This window comes from Geospiza fortis, unplaced genomic scaffold, assembly GCF_000277835.1.
Source record: "Geospiza fortis unplaced genomic scaffold, GeoFor_1.0 scaffold452, whole genome shotgun sequence".
Lineage (NCBI taxonomy): Eukaryota > Metazoa > Chordata > Aves > Passeriformes > Thraupidae > Geospiza > Geospiza fortis.
The window spans coordinates 2,642,700-2,665,954 of record NW_005054369.1 but is presented as its reverse complement, the minus strand read 5'-3'; the positions used below and the strand labels follow the sequence as shown (position 1 = coordinate 2,665,954).

The following is a 23,255-nucleotide window of genomic DNA, read 5'->3' as shown; positions in this document are numbered from 1 at the left end:
TATTCATCACCAGGAAAAAAAACCCCACCAACTCTGCTGATAGCATCATTTGTGCAAATCCATTTTGAATTTAAATAACACTCTATTGGCAATAATTCTCAATTCAATTAGATCAAAGGCATTTCTCAACCAAATGAGCCCCTTCATATTGATCAGAGAACAATCAAATCAGCCCTGAAAACCTGGTTCTGAAAAGCAGAGACAATGCAAATACAATGAGAAGAAGCTAAATATATATGCTATAAATAACAAGCTCAAAACCTACCCGAGCTCAGATTCTGCAAGCAAATTAGGCAGAAAGAAATAGCAGAGATAGGTAGATAATTATTATAATTGAATTTACAATTTCCATTAGAAAGTCGGATAAATTTAGCACACGCTCATTTATATAATAAGTTCCCAATGAATATATTAAGTAGGATGTGTAATGCTGGTTGGGGTGCCACTGTTGGGGATTTTGCAAGACAAAACATTCCATTATGGAGCTGGGGCAACTCCAAAGCATCACTCCCAGGGCTGGTCCATCCTTCCTTTTATCCCAGGACAGAAGAAATTCAACCACATTTCCTCCCTCCTTTTAACACTTTGCTCACAAAAAACATTATCAGGTTATAAAGTTTATCTGTGCTGTGCTTCTCCTTAGAAACTTTGCAATAAAAATAGAGTTTGCCTTGATTTTGTGTTTAATTAAGACTCTCTTTGCTGAGTTGGTGTTTATATCTCGGTGGTTAATTGTGATCCTGACTCTTCCCTTTCCTTCCTGACAAACTGACAGAGGCTGCTGCTTCACATCCCAACCTATTTTGGGCAGAATCCTTGACTCAGGGGTACCTCAGGGGAAGCAGAAACCTTATGTAAAAGGCACATCTGCAACACAGAAACAATCTGTTCCTGCTGCTTCAGACATGAAATTGCTCCCATTTGTTTGCTGGTTTTCTTTTCTTTCCCTGATACAGAAAAGAATCAAGTTTAAAAACATTTGTCCGTCTTCTCTTACAGAGAGATATAAACTGCACTACACCAGGCGTGTTCAAGATGTAGTAAAAATCAATTACAGAAGATGAGAAAATGCTTTCTTTAAGTTTTTTTCTTCTGCTACTCTCAAGCAGCAAAACAAGAGATGAGTTGTTTTTCGTTCATAGAATACTGTTAAAAGAAACAACTACAAAAAAAAATCAAGCAGGACTTGACTCTCCAAAAGGGTCCTTGTGGCACTGCATGAGATTTCTTCCTGGACAAGGAACTCTTTGAAATTCAGTGGTCATTGATAGGACACGCTCTGGAGATCCAGGGAGAAGCACTTTAGTTGGAAGAATTAAGGCATCTAATTAGGTCAGAAGCAGCAGAAATGGGATGTAAATAGACCATCAGCCACCCAGGACTGTGAAAATGTTTCAGACACTGAGTTGTTCCTTCAGCACGGAGCTGAGGTGCCTGACAACAACGTGGTTATTTCATATCTGCCATGAAAAATAACATTTGAGTGTGAGGCTCTGGCAGAGTAACTCTCCAGCAGGGAGAACAGCCCAACTCCACTAATGGCAGCCAAATTACAGACAGTTTAAGCTAATTGGCTGTTTGACCCAGGGAGCAAAGTTCTGTGCAAAATCCAGCAGGTAACTGATGGGAAATGACTGTTTAGCCCCTGGTTCATCCATCATCTATTAGAGACTCATTTGACTCTGTGGCACAGCCATTACCTGCCCTTGCTGGAGTGCCCTGGGATCAGGGACAGGAGCTGGAAAGTTCTCCTGCAGAGATGTGTGTTCCCACCTCCAGCCCCTCACAGGGAACAGCAGAAATGCCTCAAAATGGGAAACAGGGAATTGCTCCAGGTCAGAATCGCAGGGCAGATCAAAGGGGCTCCTCTGCTCTGAGCCAGGCTGGGACACCTGGGGGTGCTCACCTGGAGAGGAGCAGCTCTTAGCACCTTAAGATGATGCTCAGCAACATCTTAACCCACTGAAGAGTGAGGGACTGGCACAGGAGGAAAGCCTTGCAAGGTTTCCCATCCCCAGCAGGCAAAAATAATGATCAGATAGCAAATAAGCCCTGTATTTTAATTTGTTTTTTTCTGCTGGGCACATTGTCCAAAGGCTCCTGGAGCTCTGGCAGCCTCAGGGCTGTGCCCATTCCCCGGGGAGCCTGGGCAGTGCCAGCACCCTCTGGGGATGAACCTTTCCCTGAAATCCAACCTAAACCTGCCCTGACAGAGCTCCAGCCACCCCTGGCTCCTGTCCCTGCTCAGAGCCTGCAGAGATCAGACAGGAGCTGTAGGCTGCTACTGCAACCCCTCAAGTTGTGCTCCCCAATTCCCTGCTCCTCCATGGTTCCAGCTGCATTTCCAGCCTCTCTCTCCCTGTCCACATGAGGACAACACATTTGCTGAAGCCTTTCAGGTCAGTTTTTGCTCACTGCAGCTGCTACAAGAGAGAATTTCCAGCACTGCAGCACCTGCATTGCAACACATGAAAAATCCCCCTGGGTTGTGCCTTCTGTGTGCTAGATGTGAATATATCATCCAGTTTTATCCCAATGAGCAAGCAGAATAATCCCCAAACAGCAGAGTCAGGCCAAGGCTGTTCTGCTCCTCGCAGGCTTCAGCCATCCCCACGTTCCACCTGGGCTGGATTGATGGAGATGTTCCCATCCCAACCATTACCCCATGCTTTGCAAGTGTTATAGCCAATATTAGCAACCCAAGTGCTCCTTTATCTATTTTCTTTGAGCTCCCTCCCTGCTCTGAATACTAAGCAGGAGGTTGATTTGTATGCAAGGGTGAGGATGAGCCCATAAAGAATGATAAGTGCCTAAAGGAATCCCTTGATGTAATAATAATCCTTGCAGGAGTCATAGATTTCTCTTTTTTTTTTTTTTTATGTTCCCATATATTATTAAGGACATTTTTAGCAGAACAAATCGCAGGGAGCAAGAAAATATCTACAAAGGTCTCAGAGTTAACAAGGAGTAAGGGACAATCAGGAAATGCTAATGAGGTGATCACCTGGATTAAAGACTTTGGGTAGACCAAGGTAACACTGGACTCTGAATGTCTGAGATTGCTGTCTCAAAAATGACATTACTGCCTGCAGTTTGACTTGGAGCATCTGATCCCTTTCTGGCTGCCTGCTTTTAGTTCACTACAGCACTTTTCCTGCCTTTCATAACCCACTGCAAGACAACCAGAGTGAAAAACACAATCATTCCTCACACAAGGAGATATTTCCAGTTTAAAAGCTACTCAGATAATCTTATCTCTAATAGGTTTTACTGATTTTTCTTCACTGATACAACGGCAGTGTAATTTAAAAGATGATCAGTTTACCAGGCAGAGAATTATCCAGTTATGAATTATGGAGCTATTTGACCCATGAAACATAAGTCATTAAAACTGTGGAGTGGGATTTAATCACGGCAGCAATGAGAATTTACCCATCTGATCTTTCATGTCCAGCACTACTCATTTTCTTGATGTTCTTTAAAAGCTTCCTTCCTAGCAGCCCGATGAAATAAAGGCACAGAGTGATTGTTATAAGATTAGAAACCTTCTCCAAAATCAATTCTAAAGCTCATAGAGAATCACAGAATCTGCTGAGGTGGAGGGGACACACAAGGATCAGCGAGTGCCACTCCTGGCCCTGCACAGGACAGGTGGCTCTGGGACAGAGCTGCTTTAGATCCTTCTGCCAGGCTTTGAAACCACATTCCATGGTCTTGGAAAGCTTATAAAAACACAGATGCTGGAGAAAATTGTGGGCAGTTAGATAAGAAGATGTAGCTTGTATCTGATTGCATTTCTGAGCTATTAAATCCTGATGCCCTTCAACACCAGATGTTAAAAAATGGGCTCTGTTCCTACAGAGACAAAATGTAGCAAAAAAAATGAGAGGAGCCTGAGCAATCAAGACTGGGAAGAGCGAAAATATTAAGAGCTGAATAAAACTTTGCAAAAAACCACGGGAGCATATTGGTACCATATTTCTGAGCTCCCATTTAATGATGTGGAAATGCTGCTTGTGGCAGGTACAGGAGCTGCACAAGGTCACAGAGCAAATCAGGCTGAGTTATCTCCAGGTGTGGGCTCCCAAAACCACACCCCCATGGCATTTGGGAGTCATACAGTAACTAAAAACATCCATCCCCAGAGTGGAAACCCCTTCCAAAAGCCTCACCAGTCAGGAAAAAAAAACCCTGGCTGCCAGGATTTTATTTCTTAGCACTGTTTAATACTTTTTAGCTAAAATCTGAACTCATCTTAGCAATCCTGAGCTACTACCACAGCCTAAACCTTACAGTACATCACACAAAATGAATTTAGTACTCTGGAGTTTATGCAGGAAGGAGTTGCAGAAAAGTGAATCCTAATGTGAATTTCTCAGCTTCCTTCCTGGGGATGGATTCCTCACACAAACCTCCTGGCAGCCCTGCTGTACATTCTGTAATTTTCCACTTAGAGGGCTGTGTTCAGGACAAATGAGAGCTGGCCCCTGAGAGAGATGCTGGGGAAATGGGTTATAAGGTTAGAAGTGCAGTAAAGTTTGATGGAAATGAGAGGGAAAGGGAAAATATTGACTAAAATGATCCAGCCATGGGGAACAACTATGGAAGAGAGGATTGGAATACAGAATTTTCCAGCATATGCAAATAAAGAGTAAAACATGGTGTTTTGAATATCTATATTCTCACTCCTGAAGTTACTTCTATACCTGTGTTTTTATTTTACCATTCAGCCTGAAATGGTAAAACAATTCAAAAGAAGTCAATTCCTGCAACAACAAAGGCACAATTTCAACCATGGAAAAGCTGGACTCGTGCACTGGGACAATCTGTGTTAATCACAACTATTCCCAGGACCAAACCAAACTCCTGCCTGACTCCTCCTCTGCTGATATTTCTGCATTTCTGCCACCATGAAATGCAGAAAGCAAATTACTCCACAGAATTTCACTGGAATGCTGAACTTCAGAGGAATCCTGGATGACACCTCTGCAAACAAAAAGGGATCCCTTCTGCTGGGAAGTTTCCCACTGAACAGCTCAGTCAAAATTCAGCATTTCAGAGTCAAAGAAGACTTGTGACCTCGTGGGGTCTCACTGCCTTACTCTGATTTGATTGGTAATAAATTGAATTGATTTCCCAAAGTCTAGCCTGTTTTGAGGGCAAGGGGTGGGTGATCTCTCCCTGTCCTTATCTCAACCCATGAGACTTTCATTGGATTTTCTCTGCCTGCCCAGCTGAGGAGGGGAGTGATGGAGCATCTTTGGGGGGCACCAGCCAGGATCAACCCTCCACACCCCATTAAATGTATTTTTTTTTTGCCCATAGAGAAAATAAAAGGCATTTCTCAAAAGTACTGCTTTAAAGAAAAGGACCACATTATTTTTAAAAGCTTTCAGCTACAGGAAACAAAGCTGAAAAAGCGAATTTTCCTCAGAAAGCTGCAAACCCTGTTGGTGATGAAGAGTTTCTGAGCTGCTTGCCTCAAAGGGGACACGAGTTTGCCTCAAGGAAATAAATGAGTGGTGACTGAACGTTGGCAGAGCAGAGCTCCAGGAAGGGAAGGTGGCAGGTTCATGTTTTATTTCCTTTCCTGACACAGGACTGAAAGGCTTTAAATCCAATTTGCTGCTCCTGCTGGTTAAAGCTCCCTGCCCAACAAACCTGACAACATCTAACTTGGAATTGCCCAGAATGAACACAGCTTTCCTTCAGGTTCTGCTGTTCCCTCACCCTCCTGGCACTGCAGAGCCCTGTGGATCAGCTGATGGATGCAGGAGCAGGATCCCAGCTCCCCTGGGATGGCTCAGGGAACAAGAACTGCAGAAGGGATCATTCTCTGGGAATGAGGAACTGCAGAAGGGATCATTCTGTGGGAACAAGGAACTGCAGAAGGGATCATTCTGTGGGACAAGGAACTGCAGAAGGGATCACACTGTGGGACAAGAACTGCAGAAGAGATCACACTGTGGGAACAAGAACTGCAGAAGAGATCACTCTGTGGGACAAGAACTGCAGAAGGGATCATTGTGTAGGACAAGAACTGCAGAAGGGATCATTCTGTGGCACTCACCCGTTGGTGGGCAGGGGGGGACGTGGTGGGGCTGATCAAGTCCTGGCTCTCCATGAGGTTCCCGTAGTCGGCCGTGCTTCCTTTGAGGGGCAGAGGAGGGGGAACGTCGGGGATGTCGGAGCTGGACATCCCATTCAGCTCCAGATCTGCAAAAAACAACACTGGGTTAACCCTGCCAGCAGCTGGATCCCAAATTCCACAATGGTTTGGGCTGGGAGGGACCTCATGGATCATCCACTCATGGGTGATGGACTTCCATTATCACCTTCCACTAGCACCCTCCACCTGCTCCAAGCCCTGTCCAACTTGGCCTTGGACTCACTTTAAAATGCCCTCAAAATACCTGAACAACTCCCTGTTTTTAATAAAACATAATTTTTGTTTCATGTTTCCCACCAAAATATTCATAGCTTAGAAAATATCATTTCCCCACCTTCAAGCTCGCCTTGTACATTAAAACACAAAGTTTTGCAAAGTGCACAAAGAAAATATAATCTGGCTAAGTTTTATTGACTTTCTCCCAGTAAAATCAAAATTCCCTGTTAATAAAATGCACAAGTGAAAGCCTGGAATTAAGTACACCTCTCTCCAAAACTTTCAGGCTCCAGGTAACTATAACAAATGAGCAGCCATTAGCTGTTGAGTAAATAAAATCATGCACGAGAAAGTACCAAACATTTATTATTCCTGTGTGCTGGGGAGAAAATTCCCTTTTCTTAGCAGATAAATCCTCCCAGGTATGTTCTGGAGAGGCAAATAGCCTGAGGGACAATAAAGTTTATTGAGGCCTGAGTGATACATAGGTTTTTGGGGAGAAATCCCCCCACGGTGTATTTCAGGCTAATTCAGTCATTTTAATACAGTCATTTTAATTCAGTCATTTTAATAAAACCCACTGCGATCTCTACGAGATAAGAAACTGAAATGATTTGTTTATAAATAGGGGAATTTTATTTAGGGGAAAAAAAAAGGTGATTTCTATTTTATTTTACTGGGGTGATTTGTGAAACAAGAGAGGACTTATTTATGCAGATGTTTTTATTGCAAAGCTCATATCAATATTTTATTAAAAGTGTGATTTTATTGTTCTCTAAAATGGCATCTCACAACACAATTTAACTCTAAGGTGGCTCTATTGATTTGTCACTGAAAACTGTAATTTTATTCCTCATCCTTCCACCTGAACTCTTGACTACATGGAAAAAAAAGATTATTTTCCATCCTGGGACTCCACATTTTCAGTGGCTGCCTCTCCAACAGGCTGAAAATGTTGTTTGTCCACAGGGACCTGAATTTCTCATAGCTTTTTCCATTGCTCCTGTTTTTCATCCTTCCCTTTCTACAGAGATGATTTCTCCATTCCCCAGACCTTCCTAAGAGTTTCCTTTCTGCATCTCCATGAGAATCTCCTTCTTCATGGAACTGAACTGCAGCTGGAAAACCACATTGTGCATTTGTGACTAAAGACTGATGCTGGGAATGAACTTCCCTGTCCATTCTGGATGAATTCTCCCTCCATTCTAAAGAACTCATGAATCTGAGATCTTTAATGTTACAAAAAAACTCCTTGGCACAGATCCTGCACATCTCCCCCACTACTAAACATCTATATCTTAGCTACATATATCGATATCTGAATTTTTGGTTGGTTTTTCCATGCAGTTTAAGATAATACAGAGAAACATTTGGGAAATGGCATTTTCTTTTGTGTGTTTAGTTAGAGCTTTAGCAAAACCTTGAATGCTGCTTCAGAAAGAGAAACCTTTCATATTTACTAGAAACAGCCCACATTTTTAGGCCTCTTTGTAGACATTCCTTGGGAAACCGAGTGGAATAACACACAATTTCCCAAAAATAAAGTAAATTTAACCCCCCTGAACACTTCAGCTTTGCATTCTGTATGATATTTTTTCAAACAACAAGATTTCACTTCTTCCATGATAAAACTTCTGACTTCACCTAAGCCAAGGTGCTCCCAAGAGGATGGTGAGACCCATTTTGTTAGGAATAACCCAAATCCTTTGTTTCTTTTAACAGATCCTTGGAAGACCCATGGAAAGGAGAGTTTTCAGGAAACATCTGAGGAATGTTTTCAGCAGAGCTGGAGAGGAAACCAGGTTTGGAGGCAACTCTGCTTGAAGAACCTGGATGGAACCCAACTGTCCATGCAGTTGTGTCCTGCTCTGCTTCTCCCCCTTTCCCTACATCCCCCAGCTCCTGCTGCAGCTGGAATTTCCTGCAGCCTGTCCGTGGCACCTTCCCAACCTCATCCTGATGAAGGATCCAAATAAATAAATCCCTGCAAGTGTGGGCACAGCATTTCCACCCACGGGAAGAGCTCATGAAATACACGAGCAACGTGTTGGATTTATCTGGCAACTGTTTGGTGGAACAGCAAGATTATATCCAGAGAAACAATGATTTGATCTTTCCCAGAATTCAGTGAAATCCAGGGAACATCTCCCCTGCAGCAGGTATTGAACAAAACCAGGAATTCTCAGTGTTGTCCCAAGAAAATCTATTTGCTGCAGATCTGTTGATTTCCTCGGCTGAACTAAACCCCTCTAAGATGGTCACTAAAATAATTACCCCAAAATTTCTGGTGTGCTCCCATTATTCAGTGAAATTCATTATTCAAGGTGGTTCATCAGATTAATGTGCTCTGAATTTTGTTCTTTGCTGGACATTGGGAAGATCCTGGAGCTGGCAAAGGATCAGCTAAGGGATCCTTTTTCCATCTTACCCTAATGATCACATTTTCCACTCCCTTCTCCTCAAGTGCCAGCTAACAGGCAGCCAGGATTGCTTAGCAACCCAATAACTGCTTTTAGCCAATTTGGGCTCTGAAGGAACTTCTTTATCCTTGGAATTCCTAAAAAAATTATCACTGTAATTCCTGAAATGATTCTAGACTGGTGCAATAAGCTGATCCTATTTTATGTAACGCCCACCAATCTCTACCATAAAAACATTCTCAGAGATACCTGCTAACTTCAGATACTTTTAAAAAAGAGAAATCAAATTAAGTGTTAATAAAATTTACATATGATCAAAAAATTCAATTAAAATATCTTTTGCAGAAGTATATATCCCCTAGTTCTCTGTATTCCCTGTTTTTAGCATTTTTAGTTTTTAGTTTCTGGATATAAAATTGTAAAGGAAGGTGAGAGTTACAAGTTCATTGTAATCAAAATATTTGCTTTGTGTGTCTGACTGTTTAAGAGAAAAATTTTGAAGTACCAGAGCCAGTAAATAAAGCAGTGACCTTGATGGAAAGGATGTTTTTTCTGAAGACTGATCATCTCTTCTCCTCCTTACTAACACTGAACTCTTGGCCACTGGAGTTGGATTTGGGGACATGTATAAAAAAGATAATTTTTTTGCTTTTTTGTCACACGCTGGCAGCTGCAAACTCTGAATAACAGGTTTTGGGAAAGAGCACTGGGAAAGAAATAGGTGTTGGATTACACCCAGTTCTGCAATAGGGTTTGCTGCAGACTGAAGCAAACAGATGATACTTTACAGAAAAGCTGAGTGATAGATGTCAATGTCAAACAAAAACTACTTCAAAAAGCCTGACCTTTATTTTCCCTTCTGGTTTGTACTCACAACATATCAAAGAGAAGTTTTTTTAATGTACAATTACAAAAAAATACTGCTTTTAAAGCCTTTATGCTCCAAAACACTCAATATGGTATCAAGTACAACATGAATTTTTGACTGTTACTCTACACCTAATTAATTGTTAATGATGACTTGAAAAGAAACTGTTTCAGTGCAATGATTCTGCTTGCTTTTGTAAAATACTGAATTAATTTTTGCTGGCAAAGGTAAGAGATTAAGTAATACTGATGCCTTGTTCAGGCTGCCCTAGAGCAGAGGCTGGACAGAGCTAAAGAATAAAGCAGGGATTTGGTCAAAGCATCTCCTGCATGGATGCACCTTGGGCAGCACAAGAGCCCAGCCAGGGCTGCACCCAAGATGAACCAAAATGGCCCCAAAATGCACGGCCGGGCACGGGCTCTGTCCCTGGGATCAGTTCTGCTCCATTTGCACCTTGCAGTTCATTGTCCCATTCCAGCTTTAGCCCCTGCAGTCCCACCCTGCTTGTTTTTCTCTCTCCAGCCCACGGTGTTTGTGCTCTTGGGGCTGAGATTTGGGTCATTTGTCCTTGGTGCCCAGCTGAAGCAGGAATTGTTTTGTCTCCCTGCTCTGTGCACAGAGCTCAGCATCCCCTGATGTGAGCCCAGCCCCACACACTAAAGCAGCACAGAATGTGAAACATAGAAAAGCCAAACCTGAAGCATCAATACCTGGCGCAAGAAATACCCTGGTGATGGCGAAACTCAAACCAGGGTGTGAAGAAATGCTCAGGACATGCATTTCCACACTAAAAGGAGTTTATTTCAGAGAGAAGACTTACTGGGCTGGATGCTGAAGGCGAGTTTGGTCCGAGGGGTGATGGGGGGTGGGCTCAGCTGGGAGCTGGGTGATGCTGGGGACACGGAGAATCGCCGCTCACTGGACATGACGTTCAGCACCTGGCTCTTGGGTCTCTGCGGCCTCAGGGGGCTGATCTGGGGGACAGAACCAGGGAGGGGGGAAGGAAAGCAGAGAAATAAGTGTCAGAGATGGAACTGCCATGGTTTGATGCCATACAGGGTGACAGCAGCACTAACAGCCAATATTGCTGACTCCCAGCTCCAGGGTCCTCTCTTCTCCCAGCCTGGTCTGGTTTGCTGAGCTAATTCCCCAAGCACTTGTTTAGTAACACCTGAAGAACTTTAGAGTCTCACAGCACATTACACAGCACTCATAAGCTTTATTTTTTCTCACACAGATCTACTTTCCTGTTAAAATTTACCTCTTTAACCATTTAACCACGTTTCTGCTTCCCACATCCTTTCAAGGGTATTTCCAGCAAAACAGATAAGCAAAGCAAACGCTTTTTCAGGGGCAGATTATAAAAAAGCAACTAAGGAAAACACATTAATTGGTGAAGGAAACATGCCAGAATCAAGAGAAAAACCAACTAGAGGCAGGTCCCCAAGTTAACCCACCCTTCATCAAACTCTCTTTTGATGAAGACATCATCTGTCCAGAAACACCTTCTTGGTGGCTCCTGACTGTACTTCTATTTAATTAATTGAAATATCTCTTTTTTTTTTCCCCTCTGGCTGCTTCATAATCCAGTCAAATTTTCCATCAGGAACCCGCAAAAGATATTTGTAATCTGATGGGCAACTCACGCTTTAGTTAAGGTGATTCTTTTTATTGAGTTTAATTCTGAGCTCTACTGATTTCCCCATTCACCATCCCCATATTAACGGAATCATAGTGGAAAAAATGAAGCTTTTATTTCAAACAGATCCCAGAAAATGGAGCAGCAGCCTGAAGTTAAAAGGGGAATTACTCCAAGGTGCTGCAGTGGGACAAAACAGAAAGTGCCAGGAGCAATCCAGGCTTTTTCAAAGGATTTTGTCATTTCCCAATGTTTGGATTTCTATGAAGTACGTTGGGAAGGAGAAATCTGAAATTTTCTTTTTAGAAAACAAACCCTAAAAGGCTTTGCATCAAAGATTGTGCCTGTGAGAGCCTTCTACAACAAATGAATGACCAAAAAGTATGGACCTTTTTTTGGAAAGTTCATCAAGACCTCAGGGTGACCTCTAAGAAATTGTTTTGATGCTAAAAATAAAATTCTAGAGATTACAAAGGTTTCTGCTTGCCACATCCTTTCAAGCATATTTTTAGTAGAATGGATAAGCTAAGCAACCACTTTTTCAGGGGCGGATAACTACAAAAAAGCAACTAAGGAAAACACGTTAATTGGTGAAGGAAACATGCCAGAATCAAGAGAAAAACCAACTGGAGGCAGGTCCCCAAGTTAACCCACTCTGTAATTACTGAAATAAATAAATGTGAAATCAATGTCAACTTCTCCTGTGATTGACAACTTGGGCCTCCTCTGAAAGCTCCACACAAATCACGGATCTGCTGAGGAATATGAGCTCTTGGGAGGCCACCTATCCATAATGAAGCCATTGCTAATTTTTCCTGGTCTAGCCAAGGGCAGATCAATGGTGAGTGATGTTAGACACCACCAAATCAATAAAACAAAGCCTGTTCTTCTGATTTCCAACTGCAGCCTCCCAGGGCTCTGCTAACTACCTGGCCTCAGAGCTGGCTTTGCTCTCAGCTCCTGGGATCAAAGTAAACAAGGACAATTTATGTTGAAGAAGTTGATGTGATACTTAAAAGAAGATAATAGATCTGTTGGAAATGATGAAGATATTACTGATATCTTCACATACTCAAGTGCTTGATTCATCTTTGTTGTTTTATGTAATTAAGGCCTGGGGTTTGATCAGTCAATAAATTCATGGTGAGCGCAGAGAAATTTGGGGAAGAGTATTTAAATCACTCAATTAATCAGACTCTGAATGCTCCTTTTCCATGCAAACCTAAAAGCTCCATGAAATAATTCTGCAGTTTCAGAATTTCCCCATGCTCTTGCATGGTGATTCATTTGATTGGAAAAAAGAAGAGCCCACAGAAGACTGGAAACCCTCATTTCTTTACACAACATCATTATTGGGAAGAGCAGCAGGAGCTCTGCAGAGATGGGGATGGCCACTGGCATTTCTCTCACATGATTTTCTCTGGAAATTTGTCTTTTGTTGTAAAATCCCCAAATATTTCAGAAGTCAGAACTAAGAACCTGTTAAAAAAATTCACCAAATAACTGAAATGTTTTAATTGAATGAGTGACAGCACAATGAGCTGTAAAATTCTTAGCACAATGAATCCAGTATCTGTAATAAAAAACTTCGTAACTTAAAGTATTAATTACTAAAATGTCACTTTAGAAACTTTTTAAAGTTTAATTTCCATTTCTAGACAAATCTGTACTCCCAACTTCTCTTTTTAAAAAAAACCCAATCCTTATTTTTTTTCCTTCACCACTTTTAATCCAGCAAACTTTCTTCTTCCAAGTTCTTAATGCAGGAAAAAGCAAAATGACTTCTTCTTCATACAGCACGGTGGTAGAAGTGCTCTGGGAGTAATTTCAGCTTAAAAGGGGAACTAGTACATGAATGTTGAACACAGGGAAAGCTGAATTCCTACCAAATTTCCCTTCACATCATTAACAGGGGATGCCTCCAGCACGCAAAAAATTTAAGACAAATTTTATCTTTAAACTCATCCTTGATTTTATCTGTTCAAAATTCCAGACGACAGCAGTGGGAATTGGGCAAGCACTCGTGTAAACTGATCTCAAAAGAGTTTCTTCTGCTTCACCTAAAAATGAACCCCACTCCCACCAAACGCTCCAAATTGACTCAGTCGTCTTGGAGCTCATCAAGGCTTCTGCAGAGGCTGAAAAGGGAGAGTTTTTCTCTCAACAGCAAACTCCTTTTCATATTATTGATCTGTGGACTTGAAGAAGCTTAAAATAACTGTAAGTAACCAGCTCTGACATTTCATTTCCCTCCCTCTCCATAAGCAGGGGAATATTGCTCACACCAGTCAGCCACTGGAAGCTCCTGACTGGGAAGATTGGAAGAACGTGAGTCAAACCAAGTTGGGCTTTGCTGATTTTTGTTCCTCAGATGCCAAATGGGAATATGCCCTGAGAGATTATTTTGCCCTCCTTTCCAGGCAGAATTTGCATTTTTTTCTGTCATAAACTTTTCCAATGTCCAAGACCTCCGAGAGCTGAAGTGACCTCGCAGTGACACCAGCCAGCTCCTCAGCATCCTTGGATCCCTCCCAACTGCTCCAGCTGACTCAGCTGCCCTGAAATACAATTTCCTTCTTCTGTGACACTCCAGGAGCTCTGCTGGTCCATTTGGGATCTGGGAGATGCCAGTGGAAGTCCTGCCATGGTGATCCCAGTCCTCAATCAGTCAAAACACAACTGCTGCAAGGTGCAAAGAGAAATGCATGGCAGCAAAATCATGAGACGTGGAAATCTGTGCAGGAGGAATCTCCATTTAACCAAACCAAGGCTCATGCAAAATTTACTGAAGTCAATGGAAAAACTCATTGGTTTCAAAGGTGAAAAGCCTGAGACCCTCAGATGGGATTTTATTGGTGTTTCTGACTGGACACATCAAACACAAGAACTGATTTTTCAGGCTGTCCCAAGACGTGTGAGGGATTAACTTATCTTTGAGTGGATAAGAAGGGTAAAATCCAGAAAACAGAGGAAGTGTGGCTGAACATATAAATATCTTCCTATAAACACCAAACAGAAAGAATTAAAGGATCCAGTTATCACAGGTGAGAGAGAAAGTTTCAAAATCCAATGTCAATGACACAGCACCAACAGACTCTGCTGAGTGCAAAGCTGCCTCTACAAGTACTTGTGCAGATCTTGAACAGAACATTCCATTTATTTCTGGGAGGCAATTTTAAACTCTTGGCCTCCAAACAGGTGTCCAGGCAGAGATTTGGAGGTCACAGTCAGTTCACACTCTCCCTGCTCCAGCTTTAGACATCCCTGCTTTCAATTTCCCAGCTCCAACTTCTCGGGTTACCTAAGCCTTGAGGACAGTTCCAGTGAATTAAATCTAAGCCAAGAAGAGAGGGTTTAAGGGAGATATGCCCTGGTTTTAATATCCTTACACACAGGAACCGCTCAGGATTTTCTGCTCCAAACAGCCCTTCAAGGACACACAGCTGCTGACAGAATGACCTTGGAATGTCCCACCAAACACTGTCCTGCAGTGAAATGTGGGCAAATCCATCCCAACCTACTGGGAAGCAGCAGTTCCAAAGGCTGCTGGGATGGCAGCATTTATTTCAGCTATGCTGTGCCATCTGCTCCTTTATCAAACAGTCACCCAGAGCTTTGGGTGAAGATTTTCAGAGGATCTTTTCCCCACTGTAAATCAAATCTGTATTTTTGATTCATTAGCATGTATATTAACACTGTGGTGTATCCCCTCAGAGTTATTTCTGGCCTACAAAGGAACTAAATGGTAAAAATCAACATTTTGATTTCAAAAGAGAGAGAACATGGCTCAGAATTAGATAAAGCTTTCCTTGCTAATAAAGTTACCGTTTCTGAAAGGATGACTGCTTCAGCCTGCTGCAGAGAAATATCAGTAGATTTAAATTCTTTATCAAATATCTCTTGATGCTTGCTGTTCCTCTTCTCCTTCTTCTTTTCCTTTTTATCTTTATCTAGGTCATCCTTGTCCAATTTATCTTGCGACCTAGAATGCATCTTTTTTGGCAGGAGGGGCTCCAGCACGAACCTAAGGAAAAATGTTGTTGCTCAGATCAATAAAATGCTGTTTTCAAAACAACTAACTTTTATTTACATATTTCCCAAAGTCTCACCCGAGTTAATGAGGCTTTGCTAATCCAGGAAAACTCATTAGAGGGAGAAGGAGGGGGCAGAAGTTCACACAATCATAATTGTCTTATAATAAAAATTACTGCAGGACTGTTGGAGAAGCAGAGCTGCAGATTTCCCTGCTCTGCAGTAAATTTATTGGTTTCTGGCTGCACAAACTCCTGAATTTCACATAAAAAATGGGTTTTTCATTCAGCACTGCCACTCTCCGTGTTGCGGCACTTGGAAACTCCAGTGCCACCCCCTGCCATGGACAGGGACACCTTCCACCATCCCAGGGTGCTCCAACCTTGGACACTTCCAGGGATGGAGCACTCTTGGCTAGACAAAGTATTTTATGATTTATTTTATATTATAAATTAAAAACACCACTAAGATCACACCTAGACAAAATCACGCTGGCAGATTTTAAGACTGTCTCAAACCACCACATGACAAAACCGAAATCAAACCAAAACTTCCCAAAGAAAGACATTTTTATCCCTGGAAAAGCATTTCCCATGCCATGGGGTGCATGCAGATACAGGCCACAGTCTTTGCTGTGAAATTCCAGAGTATTCATATTTCAGACAATTTGCACTGACACTATCCTAATCCCCACCATTAGCAGCAATACCCAGCAGCAATATCCCAAATTATTGTTATTTTTTATTGTTGTTTTCACTCTACATCAGCTCCTTTGATGGGAAGATGCTCAAAGCAGCCCCTGAGCCACTTCCCAAATCCTGAATGCCACGGGTTGGGAACAAACCCGTGAGTTTATCCATCCCATTTTAGAGAAAGGGAAAAGGAAAGGCAGCAATTTGCCCAGGGCCACAAAGAACTCCAGTGACAGAGCCCAGCTCTCTCAACACCAGGACTTTTTAGGAACCTGAGTTGTGTATTTTGGACTGGGTGGTGCCAGCACCTCCGAGGCCAACTGCAGATTCACAAGAGGAATTTCCATCCTTCAGACAATGATTAATTGCTTCCCTTCCAAGCACTGTTTTAGGACTATTAATTATTTGGATTATTAATGTAAAATGGGTCAGCACACTGTGCTCCAACTGGAAGCACTTTGGGACTTCCAAGAGCTGAGAAATCCCACTGGACCCCAGGATTCTCCTGCTTCCCACCATCGAGTGCAAGTGCTCACATTTGTATTTCTAAGTCCCATCCTAAGCAGGGAATAAATCCAAGTCTCTTTTTTGAAGTCAGTTTTATTTATACATAGAGTTGGGAGTTGTAAAACATGTCCTGTGTCGAAGTCTGCTTTGAGTCTTTGCTGTTTGAAAGCTCCAGAGCAGGAGCTGGAAATGGCATTAAATAGAAACTGGGTGATTTGATAAGACCACTCATTTAGCTTCACGTTTAGTTGTTTTTTACCTTCATCTCTATTATCAAATTTAATTTATGAAGAGACGTGGAAAGACAAGAGGAGAACTGACCATAAACCCCACCAACTACAGCAGGAACAGGAAGAAACTTCTGCCAGGCCAGCAGTGCCAAACCACCCACATGATTTCACAGCCACCTGAATTTTTGAGGTCTTTCATTATATTATACATATCTGATGATTTTTCTTCTCCTCCTCCTGATTAAATAAATGAGGGGTATTTCCAGGTCTTCTCAGTGACAGGAGTTGTTCTTTTTTTTCCTGTATTGCCCTGGGCTCAGAGCAGGAGCTGAGCTGCACTGTGGGATCTTTGTGAAAATACATCCTGAGGAGACTCAGATCCTCAAAAACTGCCATGTGACACCTACCACAACACAGCTGAGAGGGGAACCTGAAGGAAATAATACCCAATGACAAAGTAAAATGCATTTAAAGATTTTGAAGGGAAAACCAGAAAGAGGCAAGGGAAGAATCTCTATTTTTCTTCTGAGATAGAACAAAGTTGCTCACTTACTTGGGATGGTTGTTCTGCCCAAGTTCCAGCAAGACAACTTTGTTCAGAATTAGTCAAAACTCAGGATCTCTGCTGTCCCACATTTACACCAATGTGTGAAAGCATTCCAGAGGGCAGTGGAATGAGAGCTGAGCTGTTCACAGCTCTTCCCAATGACTAAATAAACTCTTTGTAATCAAGGCAAGCATCCTGTTCATCCTTAGGTGCTGGATTTAATTTTACTTGATGCCTTTAGTCTCTAGCCAGGTAATAACTCCCCTCTGAAGGTGCACAGGAGTTTCCAGCACATCCCTGTAAATCAGCAGCCCTTCAGAAGGCTTTAAAAAACCTGCTGCCTTGGTCAAATATTGCATTTCTGGATTACAGGGGTGCCTGAGGGGAGGAAGACAGAGAAGGGACTTCTGAGGCTGCATGGAAAGCCCAGACAGCAAACAGATTATTTTGTTCTTTGAGGGATGTGACTGTGAGACAGGGCTTATCAACAGAATTCCCAGTTCTCATGTGAAATATCTTGATAAGTCTTGAAGTACAATCTTGCCATAAGCAGCTTTTCCTCTGGCAGCTGGAGTGAGCAGCAGTGATTGAGCAGTCAGGTAATCCTGCCCTGAGCTCCTGGGACAGGGCTGGCTGCACACATGGCCTGCAGAGCATCCCTCCTGCACTCACACACCTGTGATACTCTAAAATGAGGAACTGATCTCCTCTTTGGGGGTTTTTGGGGGTGTTTGAATGCTTAGAGGGCAAAAAAGAACATTGTATTTATCTGGGTTAGAGAAAAAGAGACCTTGAGAGAAATGTCTCTGTAGGTTGGGGTTTTTAGCCAATTTTAGGCTGCCGCTTAAAAAAATCATGGAATGGTTTGGGATGGAAGAGAACTTAAAACTTATCCATTCCAGGGGCAGGGACACCTCCCACTGTCCCAGGTTGCTCCCAGCCCCAATGTCCAGCCTGGCCTTGGGCACTGCCAGGGATCCAGGGCCAGCCCCAGCTGCTCTGGGAATTCCATCCCAGCCCCTGTTCACCCTCACAGCCAAAAATTCTTCCCTGTGTCCTGTCCCTCCATCCCTTGTCCCCAGTCCCTCTCCTGTGGGAGAGGTTTAACAGTGACTGCTGTCAGCCAGAGAGAAGTTTGATCCATGTTTACCCCTGAAAGCATTTCCTACCAAGGTCGTTGACATAGAAACCAAGAAAGAAGGATAAATAAGAGAAACCTGCAACTCTGTTCCAATGATCACTTTGTCTTTCCTGACCAATGAGTAAAGTGTAAATTGATGAGTTTTCTAAGAATGTATAAAAAGCATGCATGCTAGAATAAAACCAGTTTGAAGCCTTCTGAAAATGGAGTGTGTTGCTTTGTATTGGCTCCATCTCAGCTATGACACTCTCCAGCTCTCCTGGAGCCCCTTTAGGCTCTGGGGTCTCCCTGGATTTTCCTGAACACCTCCCAGCTGTTTCCAGCTCTGAGATCTGGGAATGCTGACCACCCTCAAACCCCAGGGAGCTATGGGGACAATCCCTGGCTGAGGATCCCCCACTCACCCACCCCAGGGAGCTTTGGGGTCAATCCCTGGCTGGGATCCCCACCTCAGGGAGCTTTGGGGACAATCCCTGGCTGGGAGCCCCACTCACCCGTCGGAGCCGGGCCGGGAGGGAGTGCTGTCCGAGGAGAGGGAGGACACGGAGGCCACGGAGAGGGGCCGGGATGAGGAGGGCATGGTGAAGGAGCGCACCATGGAGCGCGGCCGGCTGCCCCGCCGCTCCTCCAGCCCCGACAGCTGCAGCGGAAACGACACAGGTTACTGCTTGATCCAAAAAATCTATTGCAAAAAGCAGGCAAACCCAACAAAAGGGAGAAATGATGCATCTGACTCCATTGAAATCAGAAGGGTAATTAATTACTTTATCATACTATATTATTCCATATTATATTACACTCTATTGCATTACATCTAAACTGAACCTGTCAGTTCATCTCAAAAACTCAACTCAACTCAACCCAACTGCCCAGAATGTCAGACTGTCAGACCACAGTCCCGACACACACCTGGATTCAACTGGTCAGTGAATCAAAACACTCACACCAGAATCCAATTACCAATTCCCTTCAGGTAAACAACTTTCCACAATGCATTCCACTTGTGACCAACAAGAGGAGCAGGCAATGAGATAGGAATTGTTTTTTCATTCTCTGAAGTTCAGAGGATGTGAATCTCAGAAACAGCCTTGGGAAGTTGCACCTCTGCTTTTCTCTTGGCTACAAATATCCACACGCCAAAGGGAACAGGGGAAGGTTCCATGGATTTTCTTCCAGGTAGAGTTTGGTAGCATTAATGAATTAGTAACAACCAACACCTCATGTTACCAACAAAGAAATAGGTTCTCAAAAAAAAAAAAATTTAGGTCCTCACAGGCAGATGTATAATTTTAAGTATGTTCCAAGAATTCCTTTGTTCCAATAGTATTTCCATGCTTTTTTACATCTTGCCTTTTCAAAACTTTTTACATATAATTTTTTAATCCATCTCTACCATCGTTGTGACTGCCCTGTCAATATATTTCAATGAAATGGACTTCATTAGAAAAACCCCAAAAACCCAAAGTAAAAATCTATAAAGAGAAACTTTATGTCAAAAATATCAAGAGAGCCAATTTACAGAGTGACACCAGGTTAAGAAGAAAATATATTAAAGTTTTGGTTTTGTTTCAGACAATTTCAGAGTTCTGAATATTTCTCCAAGCTTTGTTAGTCATTAATAACTGATATATGCATAAAATAATTGAACTCTTCCAGTCAACAAATAAGAATCTCATGCTGTTTAATTACAGGTATATTTTCCACCCTGTCAACTACTGGTAAATTGGCCTTGTACAAGGAAGACAGAAGAGATAAAACTCCATCAATCCTGAAAATTCTGACTGGTGGGTAGAGTGAAATTAGAGAGATAACACCATTTTCCAGTCATCTCCTTGATGATGTAAATGGATATTACTGAAGTGACTGACATGCAGGTATCATTAATGTTAATTACTTCTGTTCTCCCTGGGAATAAATTACTGTTTGAACTTTTCCCTGAATATATAAATTCATAAGATGGGATTTGAAGGACCACAAACAGAACATCACTTAAAGGATACCACAAAGGCTGGAATGTTCCCTGTAAGATCTGTGTCCCCATTAAAAAAAGATGTCATTGCTACAGACAGAATCCCAGAATTATTTAGGGTGGAAAAGTCTGAGATGGAGTCCAAGCTGTGCCCAGTGCCCACCTTGTCCTCAGCCCAGAGCACAACTCCAAATCCACTGATTCCTTGGACACCCACTGGGATGGGCACTCCAACCCTCCCTGGGCAGCCCCTGCCAAGGCCTGAGCACCCTTTCCATGAGGAAATTGTTCCCAAAATCCACCCTGAGCTGCCCTGGCCCAGCCTGAGGCCGTTCCCTCTGCTCCTGTCCCTGTTCCCTGGAGCAGAGCCCGACCCCCCCGGCTGTGCCCTCCTGGCAGGAGCTGTGCAGAGCCACAAGGGCCCCTGAGCCTCCTTTGCTCCAAGCAAAACAGGATCTCATAACAGCACCCAATCCATGTATTTTTGACTGAATTAACAATTCGATCCTGAATTAAAAAGCTGTTTGCTTTGTTTGTTCTGACGTTCACACTCAACACTGAAAAGCAGAACAAACCTCCACTGGAAACACCATGAAATTCTTGGCTGCCCCTTAAGGATGAAGCAGCAACTGGAAATATGTTGCAGGAATGAGAAAAGCATGAATGTCAGTCCTTCTAAATCCATGAAGTAGGAGCTTTTTCTTGCCTGCCTACATTTGGTGTAGGTACAACCACACACTACTATAGAGGAGCCCTTCCCTAAAGGAATCCCACTTAGGGAAAGGTGACATTCAGCTCTGGAAGTGCCCATTTTTAAACTCTTTTTTGTAACCCAAATCCTTCAGAATTGAAGGATTATCTTGACTTTCAAGGAACAGACTTGGGCAGTTTAGAAATCGCTCCCGTGCTGGGAAATGAAAGCACCAAAGCTCCCTCAACATCTCTCATCTGCTCAGTATTCCCTAATTTGATGATGACGAGAACAAGCAGGAACTCTGCACCTACACCCCTCTGTTAAATCAATGGAATCATCACACAGGAATAGAGAGCTGCTGTAATTCAAGGGAATTCCTGATACTGGGGAAAGCAGAAACGGAGAGGGAACTCACGATGGCGCGGACGCCGTACTGCTTTTCCACCTTGTCCTTCAGCTGCCTGAAACACGCCTCCATCCTCTCATGGAATGGCCTCAGGGCCTCTGTCACCTTCTCCCCATGGATCCGGATGCCTTCAGCCAGGAATGGGATCTGGAAAGCAGAATTTGGCTGCTCCACCCTGCCCAGCTCCTCCTGAGCCAAGGGACAGAGCAATGCTCCCACAGCACGGAAAGAGCTTGTGCAGTGCTAACAATGTTAGCAATAAGAGCAGCAGTAATAGCAATTATAACACTAATAATAATCATAACAATAATAACAATAATATTAAAAATGACAAGAATTATTATTATGATCACAGTGACCATCATCATCATCATCATTCCTTGCATATGATGCACGACAGGATCTAAACCCCTCTTCTCCAGGATTTCCCTTTTTTTTCTGTTACACAAAGTCCTTTACATTTAATTCAGCCCTAATTCTGCCCAGAAATCCCGGGCTGGATTTATCCCACAGCACGAGCCCTCCTGTGATATTCCATTCTCAAGCCCCCACAGATTCTGTACTTTAAAACACCAAACTGATGAATGATGAGTCTCACACCAGGTTATTAATACCAAATCCTTTCCCAGTTCCATGAGGATAAAAGCCTGAAGACAAAAATAGTTTATGTTTTCTTTAATAAATGCTCTTTCTAAAGCTGCAAATGAGCTCCATCCTTGGACAGATATATATTGCAGAGCAATATTTATTAATAAAACATACAGTTTTAGATGCTATATAGTTCTCCTTAGAAAAAATATTTTATTTTCTCTGGGAAGAAAACAGAAGAGGGAAAAAATTAAATTAATTCTCTTTTGTAACTGAAAATAATCATTTATCTTCAAGGCTTCTGTCACAAAATATCCATGCCAGCACAGGATTATATAATTAGTTCCTAGTGTGGAGGTGTAGCTGACCTTTGGAAATGTTTTAAGAGAGACATTTTCATTCCCACAGCTACCCAGACACACCATTAGAGTTTTCTACCTCCAGCTCAGGAAAAATATTTCCTCTTCCAGGTCCGTTTCAGCCCACACAGTGCTCTGATTCTAACTCAGATATTCTCTGCAGCAATCAAGCTAAGAGGCTTCTTCTTAATAATTCATAATTAAATCATAATACTGATTAAAAACAGATTTTTCTAATAAGACTGAGCAGCAATCAGAAGGAGCAGCTTTATTAGTAAGGAGAATAATAAATACACAGATGAATTACAGATGAACAAACTCGAGAATCTTATCAAGATGATTCCCTGAGATTTGGCACCATTTAAATGGACAGAGGTGCTTCTCCTGAAAGACTACAAAGTGAAGAATAATGACTTCTTTTTTTTTTATGTAGTGGCTCCTGTGTATAAGCATATGGATTTGCACTTGACAAAAATTAAACATGAAACCAGAAAGTTTTCCCTGCTCTCAATAAGTCAATGAATTTCTGAATTTACATAATTACCAGGCCACACTGTGACCCTCTTGTTTTGGAGGGATAAGTGGTCACTTGGCTCATTTATTTGAAAGAACTGTTGACATTGGAAATGGATTCTTTTTTAAAGAACTGGAATTACCAAGGTGAAGCATATGAGACAATTTTATGGGTAGAGAATGCACTGAAGAACCTGTCCTGGGGATCAGGCACCTCCAGGTTGGAAAATCAAGAACAGAAAGTAAATGACATTATTTGTAGGGA

The 23,255-nt window shown here is 42.5% G+C and overlaps 1 protein-coding gene across 1 annotated transcript in view; it reads right to left on the bottom strand.

Moving 5' to 3' along the window:
* Nucleotides 1–23,255, bottom strand: part of DOCK1 (dedicator of cytokinesis 1) — a 254,970-nt gene that overhangs the window by 5,378 nt on the left and 226,337 nt on the right. The window contains exons 47-51 of the mRNA XM_014308424.2: nt 21,540–21,677; nt 18,956–19,101; nt 15,138–15,336; nt 10,494–10,647; nt 6,071–6,216 (exon numbers count right to left, since the gene is read on the bottom strand). Of these exons, the coding sequence (XP_014163899.1) occupies nt 6,071–6,216; nt 10,494–10,647; nt 15,138–15,336; nt 18,956–19,101; nt 21,540–21,677 (783 nt within the window). The remainder of the gene's footprint in view (nt 1–6,070; nt 6,217–10,493; nt 10,648–15,137; nt 15,337–18,955; nt 19,102–21,539; nt 21,678–23,255) is intronic.